Source organism: Petaurus breviceps, unplaced genomic scaffold, assembly GCF_028583685.1.
Source record: "Petaurus breviceps papuanus isolate PSGF00001 unplaced genomic scaffold, PetGlider_PUasm1.0 126, whole genome shotgun sequence".
NCBI classification, from domain to species: domain Eukaryota; kingdom Metazoa; phylum Chordata; class Mammalia; order Diprotodontia; family Petauridae; genus Petaurus; species Petaurus breviceps.
This window is the reverse complement of record NW_027185655.1, coordinates 40710244-40729950: the sequence shown is the minus strand read 5'-3', so window position 1 is coordinate 40729950 and position 19707 is coordinate 40710244. Positions and strand designations below refer to the sequence as shown.

Here is a 19707-nt window from a genome sequence, read left to right as displayed (position 1 = left end):
AATGGAGCAGCCTTAGAACAATCAGAAATAATGAAATTTAGTAAGGGCTCTATAAACCTGAAAACACAAATTAGCTTAGAAAAAAGGTGCCTTTTTGATAAGAACTGTTGGGAAAACTGGAGGAAAAACCTATTGCAATAGGATTCTACTTATCTCCTGGTCTTAAGTCTCTCTCCATACCAATCTCTTATCCACTGAGCTGCCAAATGCCAAAGTCTTCCTAAAGTGCAGCCTGACCCTGTTACTCCCCTTTGAAATACCTTAGTGTCTTCCTGCTACTTGTAGGGTCAAACAAACTCTTCTTTCTGCCCCTTACAGGCCTTAACAATTTGGCATTAACCTACATTTTTAGTTTATTATGCATTACTCCCTTGCTTTTCCTCACACCTGACACTCCATTTCCTGCCTCATTCAGCAGCCTACACGCAGCTAGGTGCTAGGCCTAAAGTCAGGAAGACTCAATTTCATCCTGAGTTCAGATCTCTTTTTTTGCCTTTCCTTTTTTTTTTTTTTTGGTAAAATTCGAAGGAGCAGGAACTCCAGTATCTTTGCCAAGAAAACCCCAAATGGGATCATAAGGAGTCACACAAGACTGAAATAAAAAGGACTAAACAACTTCTTGCCTCTAGGCCCAGTGCAAAGTAATGGAGCTGGGAACAATAATAACAGTAATAATACTTAAGAACTAGCATTTATATAGTGCTTAACATAGATCAAAAGTATTTTACAAGTATTATTTCGTTGAGTCCTCACGACAACCCTGGCAGGTGGGAGCTGTTATCATCCTTATTTTACAGAGAAGAAAACTGGGGCAAAAGGTGGTCACACAGCTAGTAACTAGTCTGAGGCCACACCTGCATTCGAGTCTTCCTGCCTCCAGCTGCATCATCCAGCTGCCCCTCAAGTCCAATACTTTTACTACATCTTCAATGGCAAATTAAAGCCAGGGAATACTGTGTCTGGCACACAGACGTCATAAAATCTTGTTGATTGATTAAGGGAGGGAAGTCAAGTCACGAAGCCTTTATGAATTGCGCCTGGCATCATGCAAAGCACTGAGAACAGGCAAAAAAAAAAAAAGTTCCCAGTCTAACGGGGAGACAACATGCAGCAGCTCTGTAGGGACAAGTTGTGGTCACGATCAGGCGGAGACACTAATAATGAGGACTGGGGCAGGCTCTTGGTACGAGGCCAGGAGAGGGGCAGTAATCCCGGACTGGGCAGAGATGGGGATCTTCCTGGGCTTGCTAGGCTGCATGGAATGCACAGCGCCAGGCAGGTGCTGAATAAAAGCTTACAGATTGTAAACTAAAAGGATTAACTGCACAGTGCTTGGCACAAAGTTGGCGCTTAATAAATGCTTGTTGCATGATTAGGGGGTATATTAGACGGATGGAAGACACAGTGGCCGATCAAAGTCAGAGCTTAGTAAATATTATAGACTGACTAGGGAGATGGGCGTGTCTCCGGGGAATCAGACCCCACCTTCCCGCCCCCCAGCTCTGGGGCTGCCCCAACTCAAGACCACGAGGGGGCGGGGACGCCCGAAGTCCTTCTGCGCATGCACCCCGACACAATGGAGGGGGGGGTGGGTCTGAGGGGAAACGGAGGGGCGAGAGATGGGGGTAAGGAGGGGGCAATTAGGAAGGTTCGGGAAGTGAAGCCAAAGGGAATAAAAAGGCGGATAGGGGCCTGACCCCCGCGGGGCATCCCGCGTAGGGCGTCTCGACCTCTCGCACTTACTCAGTTCGGTCCCCCAGGCAACGGGTCCAGACTCGGCGCGTTTCCGAAACGGTCTCCTCCTCCCCGCTCTTCCCAGTTGCTGGGGCCCGCGCGTCAGGCACTCTGCGCCCGGAGCTGCCGTCCCGCCCGCGTGCGCGAGGACCCGGAAGGAGCCACGCGATTGGTGATTTCGGAGGGCGGGGCGGAGCGCGCGAGGGCGTGCGGCGGGGGTCTTGTCGCGGAGCAGTGACGTCACCGGCGTTCGCGGGAAAAATTCGAAAATCCGGACTCACTGCTTGGCCAGGTGACCCCTTCCAAAAAGTTCTCTGTGTGTTTGTGTGGTCGACGTTTCTGTGTGTAGTGTGTGTATTGTGCGTGTCCAGTCTTTGCGTGTGACCGTGTTGTGTGTGTGTGGTGTCTTTGTGTATTATGTTTTGTGTCTGTATGTGTTATCTGTGTATGAGTATCTTTGTGTGTATTGTTTGTGTCTCTGTGTGGCCGTGTTTGGGTATCTTTGTGTGCCCATGAGGATCTCTGTGTGTATTGTTTGTGTCTGTGTGGTATGTTGGGTGTCCTTTAGTATCTCTGTGTGTATTGTTTGTGTGGGCTGTGTGGGTGTGTGTTGTGTGCCCATGAGGATCTCTTTTGTCTGGTGTGTGTGTGTGTGTGTGTTGTGTGCCAGGGAGGATCTCTGTGTGTTTGCTGTTTGTGCCTGTGTTTGGTCTCTCTGTGTGTCTGTGCTGGTGCAGGTGGCTTCCCTGCAGAGTCTGGGGGTGGGCGGGGAATTCTGAGGGGCAGGATGACTCCAGTGGTGCCTGGGCATCTCCTTTGCCGGCTTCCCCCCTGGCCAGGGAATCGCGCTGGCTCCCCTCCCGGGGGCACGGCCCCTCTTCCCCTCCCCGCGTCAGCCCCCAGCCAGCACAGCCTTGGGCATCGTGATGCTCTTGTCTAACAAAGTGAAGGGGGTAGGGTTTGGAGCGCTTGGAGATGGCCGAGGCTGGGAAGTGCAGGTTCTGGAGGTGGGAGGCCACAGGGGCACCCAGAGACCTGTTGGGTCTGAAGGGACTCAAGTCAGCAACATTTATCGAGTGTTTGCTGGGTGCTAGGCACTGTGCTAAGTGTAGGAAATGCAATTAGGGTCAAAAGAAAATCAACACAGGCCCTGTCCTCCAGGAGCACGTCTGATGGGTAAGGCATGCAAACAGATATAAACCAGATAAGTTGAGATAGCCAGTGGATAGAGCATAGGGCCTGGAGTCAAGACTTGAATTCAAATATGGCTTCAGAAAATGACAGCTGCAAGACCCTAGCCTGGTCACCTAACCCCTATCTGCCTCAGTTTCCTCATCTATAAAATGGGGATAATAACAAAACCTTTCATCCCAGGGTTGTTGTGTGTGAAAATGTTGATCAGTTGTGTCTGACTCTTCGTGACACCGTTTGGGGTTTTCTTAGCAAAGATACTGGCATGGTTTGCCATTTACTTCTCCAGCTCATTTTACTGAAATGACCATGGCCTCTTATACCAAGCCCCTGTATGTAACACCTGAATTCTTAACAAGTTTGGAAAGTTACTGAGCTCTTTCTGAAGTCGTACATGCCTAGCCAGGGGTCCCTCTCTTCGTGTACAGTGGAAGAACAGACCTTGCTGTACTTCCTGATAAGATGTCAGAATGACCCAGGGCAGGACATCAGGGTCCCTGGATAAATCAGGGTAAGGCTATACAACTGTCCAGATCAAGGCCTGGCTGTAACAAACATGTTTATCTGTCATTGTCAAGTTAACTTTACTCCCCATACCTATTTTGTGGTTTTGGGCTTTAAATATTCCTCCCCTCCCAATGGTAGGGGCAGCTCTCCTGTTTCCTCGGGAGACTGTCACTGGGCCAGCTCAATAAACTGATGCTCAGAACTATTGGCTTGGCTTGGGTCATTTCTGTTGGTCCGTCCATTTCATACAGATGAGGAAACTGAGGCAAATAGGATTAAGAAACTTGTTCAGGGTGTAATGCGAATGTAAATTTTAAAGATCTTCCCTGCCCCTAGGCTAAAGTGCTCCTGAAGCCTGGGGTGGGAGGCTTGTTTTTCAGTAGATACTTCTTGATTAGCCAGTGAGTCAATAAGGTTGTTACATTCTCTGAGCCTGGAGAAGGCTATATAAGCCCTGATGTGTAGCTTTGTTTTGGGACTCACTTTGAGAAGTGTTCTGTGATTTGATCTGAATTCTGGGAAGCCGTTGTTGAGAGTCCCCCGGCTTTGAAAAACCCAGAATGTGGAAACCCAGATGTTGACTGGGTATGGATGTAATGGTTGGACAGTTTGGAAATCTGTCTACTTGATGTTTCTGTCTTGATAATTATGCCTGTATACTTTGAGGTTCAGGGTGCTGACCTTTTCTCCTGAACAAGGTAAAGGATATATGTCTGACTGATTAAAGTAAGCTTGTTAACCCATTTTGAGTTGCTTTCCTTTAACAAAGCAGATCCAAGAACCTGTGGTAGCTGCAAACCCTGAGGACTCTTGGGGTGCTTGCTGCTACACAGGGTTACACAGCTAGTGTCTCAGGAAGACGAGTCTTTCTGACTCCCAGCCCAGCACTCTATCCACTGTGCCACTTAACTGCCCCATAGTGAGACTAAAAGGAGTTAATGTGTAGAGGGCTTTGCAGATTTTATAGGCACTACATAAATAGCCAGAAATTCTAGCTGCTATAAATTGGGAGGCAGTCAATCAAAAAACATTTATTAAACATCTACCAAGTGCCACGTGCTCTTCTAAGCCCCAGGGATATAAAAAGGCAAAAGACAGCTACCTTCAGGGAGCTTACAGTTTAATGGCACTACCCTTGACTGATACTTGAAGGAAATGAGAGCTAGGACGGGTGGGGGACAAGCCAATGAGAATCCCCACTCCTCTGTGTGATCACCATTATGATCTTCCCTCTCAGCCCTGCCTCTGCTTGGAGATCCCTGAGGGACTAAGGCAGAAGTCAATTCTGCAGGACTTAACAGAAACTTTAATGTACCTTCTTATGGATGATGTTGAGTCAGGAGGAATCCTGGGGACTTCATCTGGGCCTGTGGTTCTTGAAATGTGTTTAGGTTTGGGTAAACCCTGGCCAAGTCACTTAACCTGGCTCAGTAGATAGAGTGCTGGGCCTAGAGTCAGGAAGACCTGAGTTCAAATTGGGCCTGAGATATTTACTAGCTGTATGACACTGGAAAAGTCTCGTAAGCTCTATTTGCCTTGATCTACTGGAGATGGAAATGGTAAACCATTCTAGTATCTTTGCCAAGAATACCCCAAATGGGGTCCCAAAGAGTTGGACACAAATGAACAACAACAAAAGATCCTGTAGAGAGGGGTTCTTCACCTTGTTTGGGTCATGGTCCCCTTTGGTAGTCCGGTAGTTTTGTTACCGACATTCAAATGGAAAGAAAAGATAAATTTCAGTTAGAGGTTAGTGAAAATAAAGATGTTGTTTTCATCCCTGGCAGAGCTAAGGGACATCACGTATACTCACAGAACCCTATTGTCCTGGACCAGATATCCTTAACTGTTTTTGTGTCATGGGCTCCCTTGGCAGTATGTCAAAACCTAGGGACCCCTTCTCAGAATATTGGGCTTGAATTCATGAAATCAAATCCATAGGATTACAAAAGAAACCAGTTACATTGAAATACAGTTGTTAACATTAAAAAACAAGTTCACAGACCCAGGTTAAGAATTGCTGCCATGGGGTAGAAAACCCCTCCCCCCCAAAATACTAAAATCTCAACCCCCAGAACACCCAGAAAAGTTGTTCAGTTGCGTCTGACTCTTGGAGATCCCACTTAGGGTTTTCTTGGCAAAGCTACTGGAGAGGTTTGCTATTTCCTTCTCTACAGAGAAGAAACCAAGGCATATAGGGTTAAGTAACTTTCCCATTGTCACACAGGTAGTAAATGTTGGAGGCCCTATCAGAACTCAGGACTTCCTGACTCTGCACTTTATCCACTGTGCCCCCTGCCTGCTGATTAGCAAAGACTTTACAAGGACTAGTACGCTGATGCCTGGACTTTGTAAAGTACAGAACCTTTGACCACATGTTTGTAAATGCATGTCAGAATGTAAACGTCTTGCAAGTAGAATTCTTTGTACTTATATTCCCAGTGCTCATTGTGTTTGGCACATTGACTAAATATGTCAATCAACCAATTCAATTGATTTAGACAAATGTTGATTGATTGAAAATAAACCGCATAAGAGAGATCTGGTCCATTTTCAGTTTAATCTTCTTCACATTCACTTTTAGACAGCATTGTACTTAAATAATCACAAATAGATCTCTCTCCAAACAATCTTCAATCCAGAAAATTCTTCCTTAAATATAGAATCTTCTTATTTAAATTCCTTATAGCTGACCTGTATTTTGAATCAGTTTTGACTTGTTCAGCCCTAAGTTTAGAGACTAGAAGTGAGGGGGTGAAAAAGCCCTACTCTGATGGTGTACATGGAGGCCTGGGTTCTCATAGTCTTTGGAGGCTGACAGTTATGGCATGCATCAAATAAGGGCCCAGCAATAGATTAGTTTTAGTGGATTAATCTGTATTTAAAAAAAAATAGAAGTGTACATCAATAGGTTGGGCACTTGATTTTAAATTCTTTGGTTATAACAATCCTTTAAATATTCCCATTTCTGAATCGCTTTGCTTTATGATAAAATAATCTTAGTTCTATTAACTTTTCTGCATAAAATGGAATTTTAGAATTTGAACTCTAATCCAAATCTCTTTCAAACAAGCCCCAGAAATAGATTAACAGAGAATAAGAGAAAAAGGACATCTTATAGTTTCTATATGGAATGTAGGAAGTCTACAATGTATGATTTATGCCATGCCTCAGATCACAGAAGCCTATTTAATCTGTCTATAAATAGTCACTTTGCAAGAGTCTTTTCTGCCACTGTATTTACAGATGAATGATTGCAACGTTGTTTGGGTCATGGTCCCCTTTGGTAGTCTGAAAGAGATTTAAAGTGGAAGCTTATATTCAAAACACCAGGGAGCCCCCTTGTGGTGGTTCTGAAGCAATTCAGATAAAACTTTAAAATTAGAATTTGATGTTCAAGGATGGTTAAGATTTTACAGTTGGAAGATGAAACATGATGATAAAAACTGAGGAACAAAAGGGTTAAGTAATTTGTCAGAGGTGGTAACCAGTAGAACCATGGTTCAGTCTTGGGTTTCTTGACTCCCAAGGCCAGTTCTGTTTCCACAGCTCCATGCCCAGATTTGGAAACATTCAGTTTTAAAATCAAATAAAGAAACTTATTTTTTGATACAAGTTTCAAATTGAATTTCTTTCTTAGGTTGCCATGTACAAAGAAAAGATAACATTTAATATTTTTAAGGTACCAGGAACAGGTTATATATAAATAAGGTTATACATTCCAAATTTAAACTTTTGTTTATATTTCTCTCCAGTGGCCAACTCTGTGAATCCTGTAAATGCCCAGGACAAAATGATCAAGTGCTCTAACAGTTATTGAAGATTTATTGGTTCCAGGTGGATTTTGTTTCCAGCATAAACAATGGCAAGTCAAGAATTTGTTGTAAGTATTTAATTCTTTGAGTTTTAGTATTTCAGTATTTGATTCATGTATGTAACTAATATAAGTATAGGATTATTGAAAACTATCTCTTTATTTTTGTGCTTTATTAAATAAGGTACTATATACTCATCAAAAGATGAAGAAATCAAAAGTGTGGCAAGATGGAATACTGAAGATCAGTTTCTCAAGAAATAAAGTAGGTTTGGGATAATTTATTAATGAGTCCAAAAGTTCATTTTTTAAATTCATATTTGAACATTAAGAAAATTACATCAATTATAATGTATAGACTCTGACATATTTAACAATCCAAATATTACAGTGTGTAGTTAAGAAATAGAATCTCAGTGAGTATATGATTTAGTTTATGTTTGGAATGGTAATAACTAATTATTAATTGTGCCTTTGAGTGAATTCACAAGATTACCTGTTAATTACCTATGGTAATCTTCAAGGAAAAAAAACACAGGACATTAATGTTTAATAGTTTTAAAAAGTGAATTCATATCCTATCTGAGAAACTATAGCACATAAAATCTGTTACTTGTAGAATACTATACAGATTCCTCAGCCTCGCTCTCATCACACGTATGGGACTTCCATCACCTACTTTTCTGTAACATAAACCTTCTCATATTGATAAAGCAGTTTTTTCACTGTCCACCAAATACTCCATACTTAATTCTTACCTCCTCCTTTCCCTGCACCCTGACATTCTATATGTCCAGACCCCACTGTTTTTACTTTTTAAAACAGTACTACTTCCATAAGACTCACACCACCTCTAATACCTTGTCAGTTTACCCATTGCATTGTGTTTTGAACTGATAAATAGATGTGTTTACTTCTTATCTTCCCAACTAGCTGTTATTACAAGATCTCGTAAGGGCAATACCTTGGTCTTTTATATCTCCCTCGGTGCTTAGCATAGTGCTAGAATAAATGATCAATAAATTCTACCACAGGTAAATAAAATGAATACCAACTATTTAATGTGATAGGTGGTATTTCAAATATGACAAAGCCAATTAATACATTTTATGTAATTTATCTAATAGTTATACATTTGTTTTAGAAAATATTTTAAAGGATTTAAAATGTTTTCATGTTTATTTTTTAAATGTTATTTTATTTTAATGTAGGCAACTTTATATGATGACAAAGGACAGTGCTTGGAGAGTTTGTTTCTTAAGCAGTCTGAGGTATTTTAGTATTTTTTTCTTAATTTTTAAAATTACTTCCAAAATCACTTTGAAATAACCTTTTTGTGAAAATAGTTAATAAAAAGTACATGTCTTTCAAATTTTTAATTGTAAACGTAAACCATTAACAGGAAAATAATACCCAAAATAATGTGCAAAATAAGGAGTAAAGTCTGACATAAAACTGTAGCATTTAACGAGATAGAACCAAATGATAATAAGTAAGCAAAAATGTTTTTGTTCTCTTTTCCTTTTCAGCGGTGTCTAAAGAGTTTTGTGTTTTCTTGTTTTGTTTAGATAATTATTACTGTGAGTACAGTTCTGATTCTTGTGATTTTGCTTTGCCTCACGTGATATGGGCCTTTCTGTGTTTCTTTGTGTAGTCCATATGATCTTTTCTTTTTGTAGCATCATCATATTTCATTGCGTTAAATACTCTGCTTATTATTTTCATCTTGGTGGCTATAAGGTGATTTTAGAGTCTTGGATTTAGAATTAGAAGGGATCTTAGTGTTCATCTATTCCTGTCCTCTCATTTTACAGATGAGGAAACTGAGTCCCAGAGAGATTAATATTTGCCCAAAGTTACTCAGGCAGCAATGCCTTCGTTTTCTCTCCTCCCGTTATCTTCTTAACCCCTTACAGTCTGGTTTTCCACTGTATCATTTCACTGAAACTGCTCACTCCAAGGTTACCAGTACTTTCTTACTTGCCAATTCCAATGGCCTTTTCCCAACCCTCATTCTCCTTGATTGCTCTGCAGCCATTGACGCTGTTGATCACTCTCTTCTTGGTATTTTCTTCTCTCTAGTTTTTCAGATTGCCACTCTTTCTTGGTTCTCATACTTATTTGACTCTTTCTTCTCTGTCTCCCTTGCTGGATCCTCTTCCAAATCATGCCCTTTTAATCATATCTGTTCCTCAGGATTCTGTCCTAGAACCTCTTCTCTTCTCCCTCTATACTACACTTCTCCCTCTATACTACACTATACTCCCTCCATACTACACTTAATGATTTCATCAGCTCCTGTAGATTTAATGTTTAATTTAATAACATCTTTATGTTGATGATTCTCATATCTGCCTTTCCTGCCCCAATCTCTCTGATGACTTTTAATTTCTAAATCTCCAGCTGCCTTTTAGACATCTCCAACTGGATGTCCAGTAGACATCTTAAACTCACTGTATCCAAAACAGAACTCATTATATTTTCCCCTAGCCCTGTGTCTCTCTCCTCATGCTCTCCTCCCCTTTCCTCATATTATAGAGGGCAGCATCATCTTTTTAGTTCATCAAGCTTGCGTTGCACAGTCCATGGCACATAGAAGGCACTTAATGAATGTTTATTAATTAATAATTAGTGGCATAGTGAAGACTTGAACCTAGTTCCTCTTGACTAAATCTAGCCCTTTCTTCACTGTACAGTGCTTTTCCTTTATCTTCAGCTTGTCTTAATTAGTATATCTTTGATTAAAGAATTTCAGCATCTTTTCATACGGTTACTTACAGTTTGTATTCCCTTGCTTTGAAAAGTTGCCTCATATATAGAAGACCAGTGATCCTCATAGAGTAGAGTCAGGGACCCTGGGTCATTGAGACTCTCAGGGAGTCTGCAAGGTCAAAAATATTTTCAAAATAATACTAAGATGCTTTAATTTCTAATATGGTAAATATCAGTGGCTATAGTCCAATAGACAAAAGCTCTTTGGAGCATTGCCAGTAATTTTTAAGGGTGTAAAGGGGTTGTAAGACCCAAAAGTTTGGAAACAACTTCATAAAACTAATAAAACATGCTTTCCCCAAGAAGCAGTGAGTCATAAGATATACACATTAGTCCAGTTTCTTGTAGATTCAGGATGTCAGACCTTATGTGATATACTTACTCTAAATATTTCCACCATCCTATTTCTTTTCTCTATTGAGAGATTATTTAAAAAGTATGAGTCTAGTAAATGAGTATTACTTTGTACTGATGCATTGCCCTAATCTTTTTAGCTTCTATATTACTGTAGCAGTCAATCAATTTGATAAAAAGTTTTTGTATATTGTTAAATCAGGCCATGGGGCTGCTAGGTGGCACAGTGGATAGAGTGCTGTGCCTAGAGTCAGGAAGACCTAAGTTAAAATCTGGCCTTAGATACTACTAGCTGTGTGACCCTGTGTAAGTCACTTCACCCTGTTTGCCTCAGTTTCCTCATGTTTAAAATGGGCTGGGGAAGGAAATGACAAACCATTTTAGTATCTTTGTTAGGAAAACCCCAAATGGGGTTATGGAGAGTCAAACACGACTGAAAATGATTGAACAACAGTACCAAATTAGGGCTTGTTTCTGTTAAATCTGAAAATATTTAGGTATTTTAAACACGTTTCTTATAGCTATCTATCAGTCACTAAACATTAAGCACCTGCTGTGTGCCAGTTACCGTGCTAAGGGCTGGACGCTAACTTTTCTTTTTCCAAATTAGTTAATTATTTTTATTTTTCAGCATTCATTTCCACAAGATTTTGAGTTACAGATTTTTCTCCCTGTCTTTCCCCTACCCACCACCTCAAAATAGCAAGCCTACTGAATATTTCTTCCCCCAATTTGTTCTCTCTTATATCCTCCCCCATACACCCCTCAACTTTCTAGTAGGGCAAGATGGATTTCTATACCTGGGTGCCTATATGTCTTATTTTCCAGTTGCATGTAAAAAAAAATTCTTTTTTTAAATATTTGTTTTTAAAACTTTGAGTTCCAGAATGTTTCTCTTCCTCCCTCCTCACCCACCCTCACTGGGAAGACAAGCAATTCAACATAGGTTGTACATGTGTAGTTATGCAAAACTCTGTAGTAGTTATATTGTGAAAGACTAACTATATTTCCCTCCATCTTATCCCACTCCCCACTTATTCTATTTTCTACTTTGACCCTGTCCCTTTCCAAGTGTTTGCTTCTAACTACCCTCTCCCCCAATCTGCCCTCCCTTTTATCGTCCCCCTTTTTGTCCCTTTCCCCCCTTCATTCCTGTGGGTAAGATACCCTACTGAGTATGTATGTTATTCCCTCCTTAAGCCAAATTCAATAAGAATAAGGTTGACCCATTGCCTTTCACCTTCCTGCTCTTCCCCTCCATCGTAGCAGTGTTCTTTTGCCTCTTAGACACTAACTTTTAAAGACTGTAACAAATATATTACTCATCAACTAAGATAATAATGCATTTAGAAACAATTTTTAGTAACTTATAAACTGAGTCAATCAGTAAACATTTATTAAGCACCTCCTATGTGCCGGGCACTATGCTAAGTGCCAGGGATACAAAAAGTGACAAAAAACAGCCCTTGCCCTTAATGAGCTTACACTCTCATGTCAGATTGTTAAGTGATGGAGTGATTTCTATCAGTGCTTTATTGAGTATCACTTTGAATATATGTGTAAAATATGTTTGTTTTGATAGTAAAAGATATAATCAATATATGATTCCTGTTATTCACATACAAATTAGTATTTTTATATAATTTATGAAAAGCTGCTTTTCTGTTTGCATATTGACTGCTTGTGATAACAGATGTGTATGTTTGGGGCTTTTTTTCTTTAAAATATAGGTGAAACCTGGAGATGATTTAGAGAGTGATCGATATTTAATCACAATTGAAGATGTAAAAAATGCTGAAAACATCCTTAGCAATTTAGAAGTTAGAATGGAAGTACCCAAGTTAAATGTACAAGTATTGAAACCTTCTAACAAGCCAAAGCCATGTCTACCCACTGGTTTAAAAAGAAAGTTTACTGTAAGTTTTTCTATTTAAAATAAGAAATCACAATGTATGTATAAAATCTTATAAATGACCAACAGATCTTGAAGCTTTCCCAGTTTATCAGTTATTCATTTTATTGATTATTTCATTGATGTAGGGAATTCCCATTGAGAAATTTCTCTCTAAACCAATGCAGATAAAATTTTGTTTTGTGATTTCTAGATTTGGAGATTTGTTTGGCACAGTTGAAGGTTAAGTGGCTTGTCTAAAGTCACTTAGCCAGTTTGTATCAAGAGATGGGACTTAAACTTAGGGCTGATTTAGACTCCAGGGCTGGTTCTATATATAATTCTACACTGCATCTCACTGCTGGGAGAGGCTGGGAGAAAGTGAACAGATAAATATCATCTGATTTTGAGTTGATATTTCTGTTTTAATATATTTTAGTTTAGTTAATACAGTCATCTAGGTGGTACAGTGGATAGAGTGGAGTCAGGAAGACTCATCGTTTTGATGAGTCCAGCTTCAGACACTTACTAGCTGTGTGACCTTGGGCAAATCATTTAACCCTGTTTGCCTCAGTTTCCTCATCTGTAAAATGAGCTGGAGAAGGAAATGCAAGCCACTTTTTGCTAAGAAAATCACAAATAGGGTCACAGAGAGTTGGACACAGCTGAAATGACTGAACAACAACAAAAACATAGCTTAGTAAATTGTTTCATTTTAGAGGTAACTAAGCAGTGCTGTGGATAGAATAAAGTATTGGACTTAAAGACAGGAAGGCCTGCATTTCATTCCTGCCTCTGACACTAGCTGTGTGACCCTGGGCAAGACACTTATCCTCTCTCAGCCATCGTGACCTCATCTGCTAAACTGAGATCATAGACTACCTTACAGAGCTGTTGTGAGGGTTGGTTGAGAACATATGTAAAGGATTTTGTAAACCTTACAGTATTTTATTATGCTAGCTCTATTAATTTGTTTTTTAACAAAGTGAAAACTTTCCTTTTCCATTATCAAATCATTTAAAATTCTCTGTGAAACTGTGGTGCACTTAATGTTATTTTTATATCCTTAGGGATTCCAAGGACCACGTCAGGTACCAAAGAAGATGGCAGCCATAGAAAATGGTGAATCAACTGCATCGCTTCTATCTAAGGAGTCTTGTCCTACTTTTTCTTCTCTGTTTTACTGCACACCTCCGTTGTTTTCTACTACTGGAAAGAAAAATAGAAGCAGTGTCATGCCATCTGATTGTAACAGTGTCCTTGACCCCAAGAATAGCAACACCAGTGATATGTCTATCTCCTTACTTCTTTCAACTGCATCCATCACTTCTAACCAGAAAGGGTTCTTTGATGAGGATGATCATTCTTTTTTCAATTCTGCAACTAACAAATCAGATTCTTCATTGGATCCTGAGTACGTGAAAGAAGATTGTCTGACAACTAGAGGCTCAGCTGCTTCACAAAACGTCAGGAGCAAAGAACAGATTTTAGCACTTTTAAAGTCTAAATCAACTACTGTGGAAGTTGTAGAACATTTTTCTCGTGGACACTTAACAGAAGAAATAAAAGGCTCCCTTGAACCACAATGCATAATAGGAATGGAAGAAGAGATCACTGAAATGAGTAGCACAAAAAATATACCTCAGCAGTGTCATTTAGAAAATGATGTAAGAAAAAGAAGCCGATGGGATATTTATTTGCCAAAGAGTTTATCTGGAAGTTCTTCTGATGTAAGCGATTCCGAAGGGAAATCAAAGGACCAGGATGGCAATTTAGATTTGGGTTTGAAAGGTCCTTTTGAACAAAAAGTGAAGCATCCCTTTGCAACTGATTCTGAAAAAAAGGTTGTGTATATGACAGACAATCAAATAGACAATGATGACCAAACCACCTGTAATCAGAAAATAAATTTTCAAGCATCTTCATTGTGTCAAAGTGAGCTGGGAGCAAACTTACCAGTTCTCTCTAACATTAATGAACACCAGTACTTATCAAAATCCAAGAGTGAAATGCTATTCAACAATAATTATCCAAAATGCATAAAAGGATCTGTTTTAACTAGAGAAAATGTACAGGAACTAGATAAAACTGGAGTGCCAGAAAGGGAGAACCACCTAAAGCTTTCTTCTCAGCCAGAATGGGAATATGCCCAACTACAAAAAGATTTTTCTTGCATAAGTAATAATTTGGCCGTATCTGATAATTTGCCCACATTTTCTAAAAGTAGAGCTGAAAATGAAAATATTAATACTAATACAGATTTGAATAGTAAATCAGAAACATTTTTGGAGGTAACTTTCAATCTGGACAATTCTGATATCAGTGACTCTGAGGAAGAATCACAAAACGGCAACATCTTTTCCCCAGGTTCTGAGCACTGTCTAAAGAAAATTTCATCTGAGGAGAAAATGTGTGCTGAAAGGAAATTTGAGGATAGCAGTAACAGTCAAGAAGATGACAATGAACATTTGCCACATTTGACAACAATTAATTCTAGTCCTCCAGCAAAATTTCCCATTAAGAAAACTCTATCTTCACAGATTTATACTGAAACTTCAGTAGATTTTGACAGAATTGGAAATGGTAATGAAACATCTTTCTTGTTTAACACAAACCTTCCTGAAGTTGAAAATGTTGAAGAAGAAATGACAGTGGATACATCAGATTTTGAAACATTAAGCAGAGGAACCAAATGGGATTCATCCTACAAGCAGACCGATGATATATTAATATATGGTAATAGCCACTGTAATAGATCTGTCCACCCAACTGTTACTGATTACGATCATGTACCCCCTCAAAGTAAGTCCACAGACATTGAAAACACTTCACATTTGCCTTCTCTGTCAAGCATAAGCATGACTCATACTTCTGAAGATGATATGCTATTATTCACTAAAGACAGTGGATATGATTGTACTTTAGGAAATTACTTGCAGGATGGACCATTGCCAGTTAAGAATGATAGCCTGCAACTTTCAAATACTGATCGGAATTATGATTCTGATTCGGAATGGGACGTATTTGATATAACAAGCACTCAAATTTCTGACACCCCCTTTTGGGAAAAAATGCATCCTATTTCCAAAGAAATAGGTGTATGCGAATTTGAGGCTACAGAAAGTATGGAGAGTTTACAAAGTAAGGTAGAAACTAACAAAGAATGCAGGAAATACTGGGACAGTGCTGGAAATTCCTTTGAACTTACTGAGTTAGTTAATTGCATGTCCCTTTTAAGGTCCCTGACAGAACATAGTACAGCTTTGGAAAGCTTAGAAAAATTCAAAGAGAGAAATCCTGATTTGAAACATCATAGAATTCAGCTGACATGTGAGCCAGTTAAAAGCACAGGTTAGAATGATTTCCTTATATTTGGGGATGCTCCCTATTAATAAAATAGATACGAAAATGTTTGCATAGATTCTTTTCATTTTAATGGCTATCCTTTCTAAGAGAGAATTTAATTTTGAATTGAAATTTCCTTGGAAGAGCATGTGTAATATGATTTATTTTATTTTCTCTATGACTTCTTTTTGTGTCAATACAGAAATTGTACCTCATAGTCATGGCAGTTTAAGGAAAACAAATTAATTATGGTTGAAAACTATGCATTTATCAGTTGTTAGATAAAAATAAACTCTAGTGAAGTCATATTTGGATAATTTCTTGTGCCCTAACAGTAACTTAGTCTTTGATCAACAGAGCATATAAGCTTTCTCAAAATCTGAGGATGATGGAAGATTTAATCTTTAACGAGTATGAGAAGGGGAAAAAAAATTATAACTGATCACAGACTAGAAAAGATGATAAAAGAAAGATAAATATTGATTTCTTATAATTTTAGAAGCTTATAAACAAAATCCATATTGCTAGAATTTTCAAAAAGAGTTAGGGAGACTTATCTTTGTATTGACTATGGTAAAAATTATCCACAATCTATAGGGAATTGACACTAATCTAGATTAAGCTTTATTCCACAGTGGAATGTTGGTTGAATGATGATGTGATTAACATCTTATAAAAGTGCAATTTAGCAACACCTATCCCCAATCATCAAAAATAACTTGTCACCAGAGATATGCAGGATTGAACAAGCTGAAGATATTTAACTCCTATCCATTATGTTAGTAAAAACTGGAAAACTCAATTGTTGGAAAAGAAGTTTGGCAAAATCTAGGATAAGTAGCAGCCCAGGTCAATTAGGAGAGCCTCACCATGAGAAAATTGGCATCAGGTGATGAACTTTTTTTGGCCACAGCTCCTCATAAAGATGTTTTTTTTGAGTTTGGATGACTTCCAGTCTATGTTGGTTAGAGGAAGAATGCATACCAAACAAATGACCAGTGTTCCTAAATACTGAAGTTAAAATCAATGATTGCAATAGCAAATGTTTTAAAATTTAACAGAGATGGAAAAGTATAAGACTAATAAATTGAGTATTGAGAGCCAGGCAATATGGTAGTTAGAAAATAAAGATTATATTTTGTTGGTTAAATAATGTCTAGACAAAAGATTTAAGGCCACATCTATCTTTGAGGAAACTGGATGATTTCAGAATTGTGAAGCATTGTAGTGATATAAAATAATTTTAAAATCTCTATCCTGATCTGTTGCTTTGAAATCCAAGGGAAAAAAAATTAAGTATTTTCTCTTCTAGCCTATATATTCCTCTAAAGTGTTTGTGAGGTAAAAGAGTTAAGTGATCTTTATTAAGGGGAAGAATTGGGGGAAGTAGGGCAGAGAAGAGAGGAGACTGTCATGTAACATGGTAAAACAAAGTCCACAATTCTTAGATTTGGATTTTTTAAGTTATACTTGGTGAATAGAATTTTTATGAGGAATACAAAACAAGAAGGCTAAAGAGCACTAAAACAACAAATTGTTAGCACAAAAATTTGCAAGACATAATGAAAGAATTTGTATGTGAACTCGTTGTTAACAGATGGTGATAGATTATTGTGGATTCTAATTTAGATTTTCTTTATTTTTCTTTGTTTTATTGCATTAAAAAGACATAATTATGCAGTCTTTCAAACAAAACTAAAATTGACAAGGCTTCCCAAGACATATCTAGAATATTAACTCTGGCATTATAATCCCCCAAAATCTGAAACTGAATTTGAATATTGGTTCAGTGTTGTTATCAACATATGATTGGATAAAGTAGAAACCACTAGAGGTTTTGTATTATGTTAGAATGATGCTGGAAATTTCTCTGGGTAGCTTCAATTAGCAAACCAGTAATTTTTATGGGTAATAGCTGCTTATCCAATTGGACAGACAGATTAGTCCAATTTGTTGGCCCTTCCTAAACTGAATGCTGTGATTTGTTAAATTAGTCTTATTAGAGGTTGTTAGTACCTTAGCAATGTTATTACAATTTTTAAAGAATTCCAGCTCATTCCAAGGAAAGAGTAAACAAATGGAGTTAATCACTTTTCTAGGCTTTTCATTTTGATTTGCCAGTAGCCCCTAATGAAGTATCAAGTAAGCAAACCTTTAGTTTGGGAATACCGAATTAACAAACTTGTTGATCACAGTTTGATGATAATTATTCAACTGAGGGATAACAGCCAAAACACAATCTTGACAAATCTAGTGGACATAGCCATATGCTATTCTATACAGAGGAATATTAATTGTATATTTATAGTATTATAAAAAAATTAGAATTATGAAAATCTTATTTTTACTTATGTGTTGTGAGCTATGTTAGAACAGTAGTTATTTCAAAATGCTCCATTAGGAATCATTAATTTTGGCAATAATGCATTAAAAGATTGATATTTTGTAATTCTGAAATAAAATTTATGATCTTCAGAATTAAGCTGAGAAAAATATGGTAAGGAAAAATATGTTAAGAAACTAAAAATGACTAGAGAAATAGTATAAAATTGTAAAGGTATATTGTGACATGATACTAGAAACTTAGTTTTCACTTTGGGGAAAATTTCTAAAATCTGATCTATCTTTTGATTGGCAGAGAAAGATATTTTTTCCTATGGTTTAAATCAATTTCTTTTAAAAGAATGGACTTTTCTGAAACAATTTGGAATATTTGAATTTGTTAAAAAACAGCACAGATGACTAATTTAAAGCTGTTTTATAGATTGATGGAATTAATTTTATAATTCATTTGAAACTTGTTATAGTACTTGTTTCATTATAGTAATCTCTGCTTCAGAAATGTTTGTATAATAGCTGAGATAATGACAATTTAGTATTTAATTTCCTTGTAATTATAGATGAAAGCACTGCTTTCATGTAATTTTTTTTGGGGGGGTGTGCAATCTGCCATAGAAATGATTCTAACTCCTAAAGTTAATTTATTTCATTTTTGCTAATTATGTTTCTGGAATTTAGAAAGAAAATTATGAAATCAAAAGTAAGAGTCTTAAATATTGAAGTGTGATATCAGAAATAACTTATCCTTTTGTTGTGACTGTAATAATCACTTTCCAAACTTAGTTTTCCTGTAATTATAGTAAAAACTAAAATGTCTGTACATGAAGTTTCTCATTTGAGGAAAAAAAATCATAGTTTTTATGATGTTTATTTGGAAGTAAATTTCTGTTAAAAATTATTTTTCTAAAATAATTTGGATATTCAAATTTTTACTGCTTAGTTGTTCTCTTATATATCAAAACTAGAAATTAAATTTATTGACACATTTACATTATTATAAAACTTGAATTTTTCCTCAAATAAATATGGATTCCCATTACTTTACTCTTCATAGAGTCATAATTTTAGAGTTGGAGAAGACCATAGAAATCATCTAGGTGCACTTTTTCTCCATTTTTCTAGATAAGGATACTGAGGCCTAAAGAGGTTAAGATATTTGTTCAGGTTCACATAGGTAAAGTTAGAAGCATTGGTGAATTTGGACTCCAAAGCTACCTTTCTTTCTCCTGCATCACTCATTGTCATTTTCTTTTTTTTAAATAAGTTTTTAATGACATGTTTCTTACATCATTATAGTTATCCTAAGTATGCCTCTCCCTCCAAGAAAGTCATCCTACATAACAATTAGTACTTTTTTAGAAAGGAAAAAAAAAAGGCAGCACACTGATCAATACATTGAAAAAGTCCCAGAATTTGTACAGTGAGTAACATCTTGTGGACCTTTTACTCTATGAAAGGGTGGCTTAGAGGGTGTCCTCTTATATCTCTTCATTAGAGTCATGAAGATCTTTGTCATTTAGTTACCCTCTTAAATTTTTTTATGCATAGTTCTTTTTGTTTACATAATTGTGCTTACTATGCATATTGTTTTCTTGATTGTGCTCACTTTGCATCAGTTCATATAGATTTTTTTCCATGCTTCTGTGTATTCATCACACACATCATTTCTTACAGCAGAGTAATATCCCACTATAGTCATGTCCCACAATTTGTTTAGCTCTTTCCCAATTGGTGGACATCTACTTTGTTTCCACTTTTT

At 37.6% G+C, this 19707-nt stretch overlaps 2 protein-coding genes across 4 annotated transcripts in view; one reads left to right on the top strand and one right to left on the bottom strand.

The window, feature by feature from the left end:
- LARP7 (La ribonucleoprotein 7, transcriptional regulator) overlaps positions 1 to 19707 on the bottom strand; it is a 234375-nt gene that overhangs the window by 28320 nt on the left and 186348 nt on the right. The window contains exon 2 of one of the 2 annotated variants that reach the window (XM_069095382.1): positions 1744 to 1843. The gene's annotated coding sequence lies outside the window, so the exon portion shown is untranslated. Of the gene's footprint in view, positions 1 to 1743; positions 1870 to 19707 lie in introns of those variants that run through there. The other variant, XM_069095378.1, reaches the window with a different exon arrangement.
- ZGRF1 (zinc finger GRF-type containing 1) overlaps positions 1887 to 19707 on the top strand; it is a 76439-nt gene continuing 58618 nt past the window's right edge. For both annotated transcript variants that reach the window (XM_069095299.1, XM_069095291.1), the window contains exons 1-6: positions 1887 to 2026; positions 7188 to 7315; positions 7431 to 7511; positions 8458 to 8517; positions 12103 to 12288; positions 13334 to 15614. In XM_069095299.1, coding sequence (XP_068951400.1) covers positions 7295 to 7315; positions 7431 to 7511; positions 8458 to 8517; positions 12103 to 12288; positions 13334 to 15614 — 2629 coding nt within the window. In that variant the 5' untranslated portion in view covers positions 1887 to 2026; positions 7188 to 7294. The remainder of the gene's footprint in view (positions 2027 to 7187; positions 7316 to 7430; positions 7512 to 8457; positions 8518 to 12102; positions 12289 to 13333; positions 15615 to 19707) is intronic.